The following is a 15,394-nucleotide window of genomic DNA, read 5'->3' on the forward strand; positions in this document are numbered from 1 at the left end:
TTTCTTATATTTCGTATGTCTTTTGCTACTTCAGCCTAATTTTTGGAATAACTCCATTGACATTTATAATAATATAGTCTATAACCATCGGAAAAAAGAACGGCATTTGAAAATTTTGGCGTATAATTAACTAAAATGAAAGCAGAATGTCGTGCTGGTAGAAGTTTTACAGCATTAAATGTTACGGAAATATAGTATTATATTCCCGATATGAACAAGCAGTCCAAAATCAGTTATTAGGCTTTGATTAAAGTGTCATATAAAAAGGGTCTTCAGAACATATGTTGATGAAAATGCTCCTAGATTTCACACCAAATGGCTGTTCAATAGCAGTTAAACACCGCTCAGGCCGATATTAAAAAAAAACAACTGAAGTTCAATATGTATGACCATATCATAATCATAAGAAAGTATTCGTTACTGCAACTGCCCTCGACAGCTTATCCATCATTAGAGCAGGCTAGTTGCTAGAGAAGCATGTATTATGCTCTAGCATAGTCTTTACATATACATGTTTAAGGTTGTTGTTGTTGTTAATAATATGCCATGATCCGTTATGTTCAACAGCAAATTAGACGATTGTTTATACTATCATCATCTTTTTACTTAAGTGTTGTATTTCATACTTAAGATTCTTGTCTTTTCTAGTACAACACACATATTTATGAATTTTCTCAGTTTTACTTACATTATCATGCAAGTTATGTGGTGCAAAAAAAGTTGGACATTGTTCGAGTTATTTTTTCATGATCTTGATACAGAAATAAATCCATTATAATTTATTGTTTGCATTGTATTGCCTTTCTTTAGGGCGTCTGGTATTTAATTAATTGAGCGTTCTGTCTTCATTGACAGCTCTTGCATTGTTCAATGTCCTTGAACAGATGTATTTAATTGATTTATTATTTTCTGTTCTATATACTTATTCAAAGACCCTGTAACACAAATTATTATGGTTTGATATCATAAATTTAATGACCAAATTAAGATTTATCAATACTGTAGGTCCCAAAAAGCATTATTTATAAAGATATTACCGAATTTAACATTTCATGTAAATAAAAAGAGGTATATAGAAATTTATTTTCTATAAAGTCTTAGTCAAATTTTTCAATACGAAAATAATGCATTTATTTTAATGATGACATAATTTTTATTATAATGTGCAAAAATAATTGCAATGCATATTTTACATATTCTTCGATGGTTGAAAATTGGCATAATTATATAAAAATATAAATGTTCACTTAAGTGTGGTAGCAACCTCAATTACAACATACCTGATCTTTAACTTATTAGATTATATATACAGCAATAAACTCTTAATTGTTTTGATATGATTCTTATAATAGTCGAACTCACACCTTCATTCGCACTAGTATTGCTACCCTTCATGATGAACAAAATATATTGAAGGAAAATAATAATACCCGACTATAAGTCAAAAAGTACAAGCAAGAACAGCAAGGGAGCGTGAGCGCAACCACCTATACCCATACATCATTACCTCGTATATGAATGGAAAAAAAATGATCATAAAATGATAATCTTTAAGCAATATGCATCTACGAGAAAATTCATCTTTAAATGTCAGACTCAAACCTAATCTGCAGGTTTAATGAAACAAATGCTAAACAATTTTTAATAAAGAAATCTACTCCCTGTTTTCTACATTTATGAAAATAAAAAGTGGAAAGAAACATACAACAATACTCAATTATCAAACTTGTTGAATACTGTTGAATAAACACTCGTTAAATATCAATTGTAAGAGAATACGTGGTGTAATTGTTGGATGTTATACCTATTACAAACAAAACCTAATGAGCATACAAGTTTGGTACATAAACAATAGTTAACACAGTATTTGAAACCAATTATACATCAAAAGTAATTTTCTGGAAAAAAACATTTAACCACTATTTTGACTACAGTTCGAGTTCAAAGAGAGCTTCAGCTTGATTGCATAATTTTTATTTCAATATCTTTACAGAATATATTGCAAAATAAAGTGCACAAAAACTACAATATAAACGTTAATAAAAAAATGTACGTTATTTTCGTTTGATCTGTTTTCTTTGTCGTTTACTCTAGAAGTATCAAATATACCATCGCTTGGCTACCTTTACCTACATCAAACTGGTAACCTTTATGCAACCTATATTTTCCAAGCTGCTTTACCTATATTAAATTGGCTATATTTACCTTTTTCTAGTTGTTTTATTTCCGGTAAAGCGAAAACAGCTTTTTCTAAAATATCAATGTTAAAATGCAGTGAAATAGCAATAATAAGTAAAATTATTTGTTTCTCCACCGTATCTATTTTACCTTATTAACACGGTATCTTATCATTATGAGGTACTTATGAGAAACGTCCTATCATATGTTAAAGAAATACTCTGAATTGCTAAATACAATAAAGAAAATCCACAAAACTATTAAAATCTCAGTGCAAAACGTACGTTTTCGTTCTATTATTAAAGCACCAAAGTAATGAACTTGTACAATAGTCACATCTAAACTCTAAAGAAACTTAAGCATACACCGATATTGAAATAACACACTGTTCGACTGCTCTCCCCTTAATTAAATGAAGAAAACAGTCAATTTTAAAATGTATATTTTTACCCTGATTACCTTTTACACACAAGTATTACCGTCATAACAAATAAACCATAATATATTGTCACGGTCATTTGCAAAGCATCAAAAGCTTCTCTTTTCTTTTAGAAACAATTTTTATGAATTTGTTTCTCTTTAATTTCCTTGTCGTTTACTATAATTTCTTTTTAAGTATCATTTAAGTGATTATCCTTCAATGCTCTGCCTTGTGCCCTGTCCGGTTTTTGTTTGGGGTCCTATGTGGATCTTTGTCGATGGTTCTTGTTGCTGCGTGGTGTGGGGGTTGCGTTCTTTGAACGCCGCCTTTCCTTGTTGATGCTGTTTATCATATTTTTACACGATGCTGTTTAATATATTTTTACACTTCACATGGAGTTAACAATCTAAAACTAAAACTCAAAATGTGCCTCGGAAAAGAATATATTTTTACTTTGTTTTAGAAACGGCACTTTGATAACTAACGGCTTATTAAAATTCTTATCTTCAGAAGAAATTAGTACGGATTATAAAAATATTTGCTGTAAAAGAAGTAAAAAATGAACAAAGTAGCATTTTCACTGCCATACAGAATACTTAATCACTATAACAACAAGAGGGCCATGATGGCCCTAGATCGCTCACCTGACTTATCAAACTCATCAAAACAATTACCTAGACAAGCATTCTGACCAAGTCTCATGACAGGTGAGTCAAAAATGTGACCACTACAGTGTTAACAAGGATTATCCATATTTGAGCAGTGCGACCTAGTTTTTTACCCAGGTGACACATATTCAAACTTGACCGTGAAATCATCAAACCAAACTTTCAGACCAATTTCCAGGATACTTGGATCAAAACAGTAGAAACTAGAGTGTTAACAAGATTTTTCTATTTTTAGCTCCGGTGACCTAGTTTCACATGCGATTTCGAACTCATCCAAGCAATTACCTAGACAAGCATCCTGACCAAGTTTGATGATAATTGAGTCGAAAATGTGACCACTAGAATGTTAACAAGGTTTTACCATATTTGGGCGGTGTGACCTAGTTTTTCATCCAAGATGACCCATGTTCGATCTTGACTTAGAAATCATCAAAACAAACTTTCAGACCAATTAACAGAATATTTGTATCACAACAGTAGCCACTAGAGTGTTAACAAGATTTATCTATTTTTAGCTCCTGTGACCTAGATTTTCATCCGAGATGTCCCATGTTCGATTTATTCCCAGCAATGACCTAGACAAGTGTCCTGACCAAGTTTGATGACAATTGAGTCAAAATTGTGACCACTAGGGTGTTAACAAGGTTTTTCTATTTTTAGCTCCTGTGACCTAGTGTTTCATCCGAGATGACCCATGTTCGAACTCATCCGAGCTTTCACCTAGACAAGCATCTTGATCAAGTTTGATGATGATTGATGCAAAAATGTGACCGATAGAGTGTTAACAATGTTTTTCTATTTTTAGCTCCGGTGACCTACTTTTTCATCCGAGATGACCCATGTTCAAACTCATCCGAGCTATCACCTAGACAAACATCTTGACCAAGTTTGATGATAACTGATGCAAAAATGTGACCGCTAGAGTGTTAACAAGGTTTTTCTATTTTTAGCTCCGGTGACCTACTTTTTCATCCGAGATGACCCATGTTCGAACTCATCCGAGCTATCACCTAGAGAAGCATCTTGACCAAGTTTGATGATGATTGATGCAAAAATGTGAGAGTGTTAACAAGGTTTTTCTATTTTTAGCTCCGGTGACCTACTTTTTCATCCGAGATGACCCATGTTCGAACATATCCAAGCTATCAACTAGATAAGCATCCTGACCAAGTTTGACGATGATTGATGCAAAAATGTGACCGCTAGTGTTAACAAGGTTTTTCTATTTATAGCTCCGGTGACCTAGTTTTTCATCCCAGATGACCCATATTCGAACTCATCCGAGCTATTATCTAAACAAGCATCCTGACAACGTTTGATGATGATTGGGTAAAAAATGTGACCACTAGAGTGTTCACAAGGTTTTTCTATTTATAGCTCCTGTGACCTAGTTTTTCATCAGAGATGACCCATGTTCGAACTCATCCAAGCAATTGACTAGACAAGCATTCTGACCAAGTTTGATGATGATTGGTTCAAAAATGTGACCACTAGAGTGTTCACAAGGTTTTTCTATTTTTAGCTCCTGTGACCTACTTTTTCATCCGAGATGACCCATGTTCGAACTCATCCGAGCTATCACCTAGACAAACATCCTGACCAAGTTTGATGATGATTGGGTCAAAAATGTGACCTCTAGAGTGTTCACAAGGTTTTTCTATTTTTAGCTCTTGTGACCTAGTTTTTCATCCGAGATGAGCCATGTTCGAACTCACCCGAGCTTTCAACTAGATAAGCATCCTGACCAAGTTTGATGATGATTGAGGCAAAAGTGCGACCGCTAGAGTGTTCACAAGCAATTGTGGACGGACGACGGACGACGGATATTCACTGAGCAAGCTCAGGTGAGCTAAAAAGCAAAAGAAGCCAAAAAGAAACAAAAGCAAAAGATAATTTAAATAATTGGCCAATGAGTAACTATTTGGAAACTGTGACGTTTTTAGCTCGCTTTGTTTCTCGAAAAAACAATGAATAAAAATGAGTTATTGTTACAGTCATGGCGGCTCTACCGTTGCCATTTCAGTCCGCAAACTATAACCTTGGTCATAATTTTTTTAATTTATTAGTGTATTGTCTTCATAATTACGCACACCAGCCATTGGGACAAGACCTTCAAGTAGACTAGACTACACTGGACTTTCATTCATAAATAACCTTGGCGTCCAAATGACATTGACTATTAAATGTATTTATATTGTCTTTTATTTATTATAGATCTACACCATCTACGTCTTTTTTTCATTATCTACACCATTTATGTGTTTTAGAAAAAGGTAAACAAGTCGAGCATTGCCCACACCCCATCCGGCGGTGGCTCTTGTTTAAAACTTCCCGAACTGCCAGTTTATGTGTAATCTTATTTTGAAAACGCATTGACAAAAGACTCACTTTATTGGTTGGGTTTTACACCGCACCAAAACAGTACTGTATAGGTCATATGGAAGAGGACCTCGTGTGCCTTTCCGTGTATTGTTTCAGACACGGACGTGACGAACGAACCACCGATGTTCCACAAGGTGGCTGAATAACATGACCAAGGACATACTTTTATGTTGGCATAAATTTACAGTACCATCTTTGAATTTTAGAATGAGGTTATCATGAAATCAAACCGAACACACTTTTATTGATTTCAAGATAATTAAACTTTACATTTAAAGATGGTTCTGTAAATTTATGTTGTAAAATATTTCATTTGTTCATTGAATTTAAACTGGTGCTTATGGAAACAAAGATTTAGGAATTGAAAACAAATACCAATGTTATGCATGCCTCCGTGAATTTGAGAATTACTAGAATTTGTTCAACAGACACATATCTGATCCAACTAAATTATAGTCTGGAACTCATTTAAAATGGGAGAAAACGTTCTATTTCCGATAGAACCTCTTCAAAAAACAACAACAGTAAAACAACCTATTAAACAGCAACCATTTTTTTCTCGTTAGCTACAATAAAACAATATTTGCTGTATATAATGTCATCGTTTTTTTCATTAATAAAAGAAATTGTGCAATAAACTTTTTGTCAAAATAAAGTACCTGCTTTTAATTAATATATAAAGCAATACTGCTACGGTACATTATAACATCATGGTATTGTTCTTCTAATCGTCTGAGTCAAAAAGTAAGAGTAAAACAGTTTACAGAAATGAATTGTCCTGAATATATCTTATATGCATACACATACATGTATAACAGTATTTGGGAATTATTTCATTCTTCATAAATCTTTAATTTGAATGAAAGTTTCATAAAAGGATGAGATTTGTTGACTCCATGAACTCCTGCCACTTTACTGGCTAAATATGTTTATTTCAAAAATACAATGCAAAAAAGTTGCATAGCAAAACTAATCAAATAATGCGTCGTTCTTAATTTACATCACAATTTAAACAAGGTATATATAAGTGACATCCGCCATAACCGACAGTAGTGACATGACGTAGATTGCTTTGAAAATGTCAAAAGTGAGACGAGAAATATAATGTCACGATATTTTCTTCAATATTGTAGAACCTCCGAAATCAGAAAAATCTCCGGGTATGTATAGTAAAGCATTGTATTATATCATCTACTAGTTGTATCATAGTTTGGGGACCTTTCTGTTGAAAAAGTGTCAGAGTTAAATCTTATACATATACATGCACAGTGCGGTAACTGGAGTGCAGGTATCAGTTACCCGCACTCCAGATCATGCCCGTTGATTGGCTCATTTTTGCTGGGGTTTACATATTGTGACGGCAGAGAAAGGGAAAGCGGCAGAAATATCATATTCAGATGCTCGATCATTGGTTACTTTTTGCCGGGGTTTAAAATTGTGACAACAGGGAACGTGTTTTTATGTTTGACTATGATACAAAAGAGAAAGAACACCAAAACACTCGGCAATCTGATTTATACTCGGGGGCTACGCCCCCTCGTACAAATCAGATAGCCTCGTGTTTCGGTGCTCTTTCTATTACATAATGATGGACCGGTTTGGCGTTATTGAAATTTATTCATTTAATTGAATGAATAATTTTTGTTAAAGACGGAGATTTTTTTCCACTGATTATTTAAATCTATAGTCTTATCGTTTCTTAAAGGTGTATTTTATGATCATCATTTGCAATATCAAAATCGCGTTTGGTATTTTAAACATTCTGTAAAAATATAAGTATTGAATTCAATCAAAATGTCAAGAAAGATGTAGGGTTTTCCTACAATGTTCAAATAATACATGTCGAAAAAGCATCGTTTAGTCCCTTTCTATTGTGTTCTTTGTTATTACAACAACAAATAAAGGCTCTGTTCTGACAACAACAGATAAAGGCACTGTTCTAACAACTAAAGATAAAGTTTCTGTTCTGACAACTAAATGGCTCTGTTTTGACCACTACAAAAAAAATTCTGCTAGTTCAACTACAAATAAAGGTTCTGCTGTGGCAATACAGATAAATGTTCAGTTTTGACAACAACAGATAAAGGCTCTGCTCTGACAACTGGGATAAAGTATCTGCTCTCACACTTACAGCTAAATGTTCTGCTAAGACAAATACAGATAAAGGCTCTGTCCTGAAAACTTCAGATAAAGGCTGTACTCTGACAACTACAGATAAAAGTTTAGGTCTGACAACTACAGATAAAGGCTCTGCTCTGACAACTACATATAAAGGCTCTACTATGAAAACTACAGATAATGGCTCTGCTCTGACAACTAAGATAAAGGCTCTGCTCTGACAACTACAAATTAACGCTCTGCCCAGACAACTACAGATAAAGGTTCTGGTCTGACAACTACAGATAAAGGTTCTGATCTGACAACTACAGATAAAGGTTCTGATCTGACAACTACAGATAAAGGCTCTGCTCTGACAACTACAGATAAAGACTCTGTTCTGAAAAATACAGATGAAAGCTCTGCTTTCACAACTACAGATAAAGGCTTTGCTTTGACAACTACAGATAAAGGCTCTGTTCTGACATCTACAGATAAAGGTTCTGCTCTGACAACTGCAGATAAAGGCTCTGCTCTGACAACTACATATAAAGGCTCTACTATGAAAACTACAGATAATGGCTCTGCTCTGACAACTACAAATTAACGCTATGCCCAGACAACTACAGATAAAGGTTCTGGTCTGACAACTACAGATAAAGGCTCTGCTCTGACAACTACAGATAAAGACTCTGTTCTGAAAAATACAGATGAAAGCTCTGCTTTGACAACTACAGATAAAGGCTTTGCTTTGACAACTACAGATAAATGCTCTGTTCTGACATCTACAGATAAAGGTTCTGCTCTGACAACTGCAGATAAAGGCTCTGCTCTGACAACTACATATAAAGGCTCTACTATGAAAACTACAGATAATGGATCTGCTCTGACAACTACAAATTAACGCTCTGCCCAGACAACTACAGATAAAGGTTCTGGTCTGACAACTACAGATAAAGGTTCTGATCTGACAACTACAGATAAATGTTCTGATCTGACAACTACAGATAAAGGCTCTGCTCTGACAACTACAGATAAAGACTCTGTTCTGAAAAATACAGATGAAAGCTCTGCTTTGACAACGACAGATAAAGGCTCTGTTCTGACATCTACAGATAAGGGTTCTGCTCTGACAACTGCAGATAAAGGCTCTGTTCTGAAAACTACAGATAAAAGGCTCTAATCTGACAACTACAGATAAAGGTTGTGCTCTGTCAACTACAAATAAAGGCTATTCTCTGACTACAGTTAAAGGCTTTGCTCTGACAACTATAGATAAAGGATCTGCTCTGACAAGTACATTTAAAGGTTCTAATCTGACAATTACAGATAAAGGCTCTACTCTGACAACTATAGATAAATGCTCTGGTCTGACAACTACAGATAAAGGCTCTGCTCTAATAACTACATATAAAGGTTCTGGTCTGACAACTACAGATGAAGGTCTTGCTCTGACAACTACAGATCAACGTTCTGCTCTGACAACTACAGTTAAAGGATCTGCTCTGACAACTACATATTAATGTTCAGTTCTGACAACTACAGATAAAGGTTCTGCTCTGACAACTATAGATACACGCTCTGCTCTGACAACTACAGACAATGAAAATATGCTGGCCATATTAAGGTTTAAAATGAAAATTTAATCTTTTAGACGTATCAAGAATGATAATCCTACAGAGGAATACTGTCAGAGATCAGTCTGGGAAAAATAATGAAATAAATAGATTAAAACTGCACTGATGAAAATACACGTTAACATTAATCATTTATAATGTCTAGATTTATTTTATTGGATACTCTTATGAGAAGCAGATTATACCTTGTTGATTACAATACATGTACTTTATTCTATCAAAGGAAGACATAGCTGACAATGCAAGGCGTTAACTACGTATTGAAAGGAAATTGCTTTTGACTAACAAACACTTTTTACTAGCCTGCTTTTAGAAACGAAAAACTTATTGTTAAATGTATATATGGTACCAAAATGTGGAATTCATGTATTATTGTACTATCGATACAATTGGAAACAAAAATAGGTATATGACATCTAGTAAAAAGAAATCGCAACTTACTGTTTCAAACAAATGATGTTAGGCTAGATTCTTATAATAACTATATATAATTTGATGAACCGGTGCAAGCTAAATTTGGCATTGTCATTACTGTCATTGAAAAAACATTGTATATTATTAATGAAAGTGGATATAAAATTTAAATCTTAAACTGATAATCACAAAGTCCATATTTCTATCTGAAATAATCGTAGTGAATTTGAAAAACTTCACTGGTTGTGATTGCCAAGAGAAAACAACAGTTCCAGAAGATGTCACTGTTTGCTATACAAAATAAATGGTTTCCTTGGAAATAAATGGTTGCTATGAAATTCAATTTAATTTCAACTGATTAGACACCCACTAGAAGGTGTTTCATTCAAAATATCTAAGCACTAGCTGCCAGGAATATTCTTGCTTTTTGTTAACAATATTGGCCTATTTGTGATGTTGTGTCAAAGGGTTTTACGCTTTTTTTGAAGGAGGCACGACGAATGTAAATTTTGACCCCATGTTTTTTATTTGAACAATTTTGGCATACACCCACTAGAAGATATGCCTTTTCATTTTTTTTTTAAATTGGCACGGCAACCAAAATTTAGCACGGAATGGAATTATGTCAACATTTTTTAAAGAGTTCCATGCCAGGAATAATAGGAGGAGGTGTTGCTTAAAGAATTTGACGGACGTACGACGAACGCAGTGATCACAAAAGCTCACTTTTGACCACGAAAGTGCTCAGGTGAGCTAAAAACGAACAAACAAGAAAAAACAACAAAAACAGTTTTATTCCATTGATTTAATTTGAATACTGTAAGCATAATAAAATCCGACATAAACATTGGAATGTAATGAATGTAGAGGCGTGTGCTTAAAAACTTAATTTTATAAGATTTCTTAATTGCATTTGAAATACACTAGATCAATTTGCAATATAATAATCATCTATGTTTTATTGGTTTATAATCAGATTTATTTCCTGGAATATGTTCGAAACGGAAGCATTTTCTTTATAATTAATGTTACATTTCATGGAAACACGCATTTCAAGCTATCAAAATGCAATAAATATTTTTTGCATAACATTGATTAGTTTACATTCATCTTATGTTTTCCTGAATGTATGTATGTATGATATTAGATCAATTTAAATGCCATTAGTTTGCCAATTGACTGTAGCTCTATAGGTACGTCAGTAGAACGCTACAATCAGATGATGGCCTTTACTACATATTTCAGGTGTATCATGTAGATGATTTTTTGCTATATTTCCATCCGGTTTGTGCGTCAAACTTGTCGATATAGGACAATACGTAAATGCACAAATTTTACAAAATCGGATTGAATTCCTTTTTGTAATCACAATTTTTTCTACAAATCAGAACCAAATCACGCAATCTAGTCTAAAGAATATATATGTGTCACTTATATATATCACTTCAATGTAGCTATATTTCAACAATATATTTTTTGCACAAGTTTTATTGTGAATTCCGGTTTTAAGTCAAGTACAAACTTAAAGTTTTAATGGTGAATTGTTATACGGTATTTTTTATAAACGTATTGGCAAATTTTAAAGGCATATTGTGCCTCAAAAATCCATAGTATTTGAATTCAATAGAAATGTCAAATAAGTGTGATAATGGATTTAGGGTATCAACAGCTGGGAAATGCTTAATGTGCATTAATGTGTCATAAAGATAGCAAACTATAAACAAAGTAGTACAAATGTATGTTGACTTCCATACAAAATACTAATTCACTATAATTATACCAATTGCCAACAATGCAAAAGGAGCATAGCTAATTCGTCTGTATGGCAATTTTTCTTGGAAAAATGTAATACGATACCAAAAATGTAATTTCTGAGAAATAAAAATTATAGCATTTCTTAGACATAATGGGCGGTTAAGAAGCATATGAAGCATTTACACGTAAATTTAATTTTTATTCAATTCATAGAATGGGAGGTCACCAGTCCGTTCCTATACCACTGTACGGACAAACAGACGTCTTTGGTATGCACAATGATGTAACTAACATAATCAAATTATTGTAGCTAGAAATGAAGAAAATGCTCGCTCCTGTGGTCATTGGCGAGGGTACGAGGGCTGTTCAAAAAGTTCGTTCGTGGACTGCGGCTCAACTGTTCAATCTTTTGATTTGCTTACACGATTTAATAAAAGACAGATATTGGAATATGTCCTTAATATATAGTGAAAATAATCAATACAATATGTTTACAAAACCTTCCAAAAGTGCGCTTTTCTAGTTTATAAACGTGCTTTATATTTCGCAATTTACCCGACCGTCTGCTGTTACTCAAAACCGGTTTGTTCAGCCATTTAACATCCAAACGATGTCAAATTTCAGATTTATGTCAATCTAATATTAATAGATGTTTAATTGTAGTTATTTTATGAAATGGCCATTCAGTTTGTTTCAACATTTGTTTACATTTAAACATGATATGAAATTTTTGGCGTGCGCCGATGTAGCGTTACCATGGTTATTAAAGAGTACATAGCTCGTAAAGGAAATTAAAGTTTACAATAATAGTAATCTTACTTTTAGAAATAAAGACACTCTAAAAGTTTGTTTTTAAGATCCAAGTAAAAAAATGACATCAAAAGTCCACGAACTTTTTGAACATACCTTGTAAACAATACGGAAAACAAGATCAACATGGAAGGGCGGCGTTCAATGACGTCCCAGCATGCATATCCGCTTCCAGAAATAAATTTGCACTAGATTCGCTTTCTGGAGCAAAATCTTTTTGCAGTTTGGACTAAGCGTCTGGTTATTGGCAAGTAAAATTGCATCTTGACAGTAAACCTCTCACAGCGTTCAGTAAGCATATCGGCCATTATCAGTTTAAGGACATGCCCTTTGGATTATCAAATGCACCTGCAACGTTTGAACGCCTAATTGAATTAGTTCTAAGAGGTATGCAATGGAAAAAATGTCTTTGCTACTTAGATGACATAATTGTTTTTGGTCCAGATTTCGAAAGCACACTTGAAAATTTGAAACAAGTTTTTGTTAGATTTCGCGCTGCAAATTTGAAACTTAAACCAAAGAAATGCCATCTTTTCAAGAAACAAGTTCATTATCTTGGCCATATTGTCTCTGAGGAAGGGATATCTTGTAACCCAGATAAAATTCAGTCAATTAAAGGTTGGCCTGTACCCACAAACAAATCTGAAGTGAAAAGTTTTCTTGGTTTGGCTTCATATTATAGAAAATTCATTTCAGGTCATGCAAATTTAACATTTCATCTTAATGAACTTACTCAGAAAAAGAAAAAGTTTATTTGGACAGAAGATTGTCAAGAAAGTTTTGATAAGCTTAAAGAAAAACTAACTTCACCACCTGTCCTAGCTTTTCCGCAAGAAAATGGCTTGTTCATTCTGGATACAGATGGTTGCAATACCAGTATAGGTTGTGTATTGTCACAAGAACAAAACGGTGAAGAAAAAGTGATTTCATATGCAAGCAAATCTCTCAGCAAATCACAACAAAGATATTGTACAACCTTTATAGAGTTGTTAGCAGTGGTAACTTTTGTCAAGTATTTCAGACATTACTTGTGGGGTCGAAAGTTCCTAATAAGAACTGACCATGCATCCTTAATATGGCTAAAAAATTTCAAAGAGCCAGAAGGAATGTTAGCCCGTTGGTTAGCCGTACTTGATACTTATGATTTTACAATACAATATCGAAAGGGTAGTTTACACACAAACGCCGATGCATTATCTAGAATTCCCATTAGGAAACGTACTTGCAAAAGAACCAACTGTCCAGATTGTGGCCTTCAAAATCCAAATATAGATTGCAGTGTTCAAAGTTCAAATACATGTCATAGAGTTCAAGTGAACCAAAATTGTATTGTTCCAATTGAAAACTTAGCAAAAAGTGTTAAAATTTCAGATAATAGTGTTCAAAATATGAACACGGTCTATAGTGTTCACAATTCAAGCACAGGTCATTGTATTAAGAATATTAACAAAGATGCAAGTGTTCTGCAAGACAACACAGTTTTTAGTGTTCAAAAGGCACACACTAAATATGAAGAAAATAACACTCAATATGATGTTCAGTGTTCAGACACGGAGTTTGGACAAGATTTACAAAACATGTTTTGTATATTTGAGGCAAGCAATGACACTCAGTTGTCTAGTACAGACAGTCATAAAGAAAGCAACGGCTTTTCATCCCAATCATCCATTCAAAAGTTTACATTTAATGATAAGAATAGTGAAGTTCCAATTCACACATTAAATGTAGAAAGTGATGGCAATGCTCAAAACCAAAGCCTAGCCGAAAATCAAATTCCGGTTATGAACTCAAATTGGATAGGTCAATGGTCAAATAAGGAATTGCTAGAGTTTCAAAAGCAGGATCCTGACATTAGAATCATTCTAGACTTTAAGCTTAAATCCAAGGATAAACCTTCAAAACATATAATAGCACAATATAACACAAATGTTAGAACCTTTTGGACTCTTTGGGAATCTCTCATTGTTAAAAACAATTTGCTATGGCGGGAACATGAAAACCAAACTTTAAGATTAGTGTTACCACAAAAACTAAGAACTGATGTTTTTAACCACCTGCACACTAACAGAATTGCAGGGCATTTAGGTCGAGACAGAACTATTGCTTCAATAAAAAAAAGATTCTATTGGCCTAATTTCACTAGTGACATTAAACGTTGGGTTCAATCTTGTGATATGTGTGCTAGAAGAAAACCAGGTCCAGGTTGTGGAAAATCACATATACAGCAAGAAATTTCATATCAGCCTCTTGACCGTATAGCTCTCGACATTCTGGGACCTTTGCCTTGTACTTCTGATGGTAACCAGTATATTGTGGTCATAAGTGACTATTTTACAAAGTATGTAGAAGAGACCATACTGCTCTTACGGTAACCGACAAACTAGTCACAGAATTCATATGCAGACATGGTGTACCCTCCATTATCCAAAGTGATCAAGGTCCTGAATTTGAGTCTACACTTTTTAAAGAAATGTGCATATTACTGGGTCTAGAAAAGACGAGGAAAACACCTTACAATCCTCGATCTGATGGTTTGTCAGAAAGAAATATCAGAACTGTTCAAATGATGCGCTGGCGATGTTTGTTAATGAAAACAGAAACGATCGGGATGATCACCTTCCTTTCGTTCTTATGACATTCATGATAGCACAAAATGGTTGGGTTGGTCCTTACAAAGTCCTGAAAAAGGTTACAACTCTAACCTATCAGATCGAACACCAAGTTTCTCACAAGATTCTTGTAGTTCATGTTGACCACTTAAAACTTTATCATGGGTCCCAAACAGAAAATGATTCAGCATCACAATTACACAATGATACACAAATAATGCCTTCACATGCACAAAATGAGACCAATAACTCATTGCCGTCAAATTTCACTCCTTTTGATAAAGTTTGTTTGTTTCATTTTACGCCTTTTTCAACAGTATTTCAGTCATATAGGCGGGTAGTTTCCTAACCATCGTTCCTGGAGAGTTACACCAGTACTAGACTACCTTCCTCCGCGCTAAACTACCAAAGCATCTCCCGGGG

General features: G+C 34.1%; 1 protein-coding gene across 1 annotated transcript; it reads left to right on the forward strand.

Moving 5' to 3' along the window:
• The first annotated feature begins 12,685 nt into the window (after positions 1–12,685).
• Positions 12,686–14,734, forward strand: LOC132727472 (uncharacterized). The gene has a single exon (XM_060713001.1). The coding sequence runs from the start codon at positions 12,686–12,688 to the stop codon at positions 14,732–14,734; it is 2,049 nt and encodes a 682-aa protein (XP_060568984.1).
• The last annotated feature ends 660 nt before the right edge of the window (positions 14,735–15,394 follow it).

This window comes from Ruditapes philippinarum, unplaced genomic scaffold (assembly GCF_026571515.1).
Source record: "Ruditapes philippinarum isolate M1 unplaced genomic scaffold, ASM2657151v2 ctg3796_1_1_1_1, whole genome shotgun sequence".
Taxonomy (NCBI): Eukaryota; Metazoa; Mollusca; class Bivalvia; order Venerida; family Veneridae; genus Ruditapes; species Ruditapes philippinarum.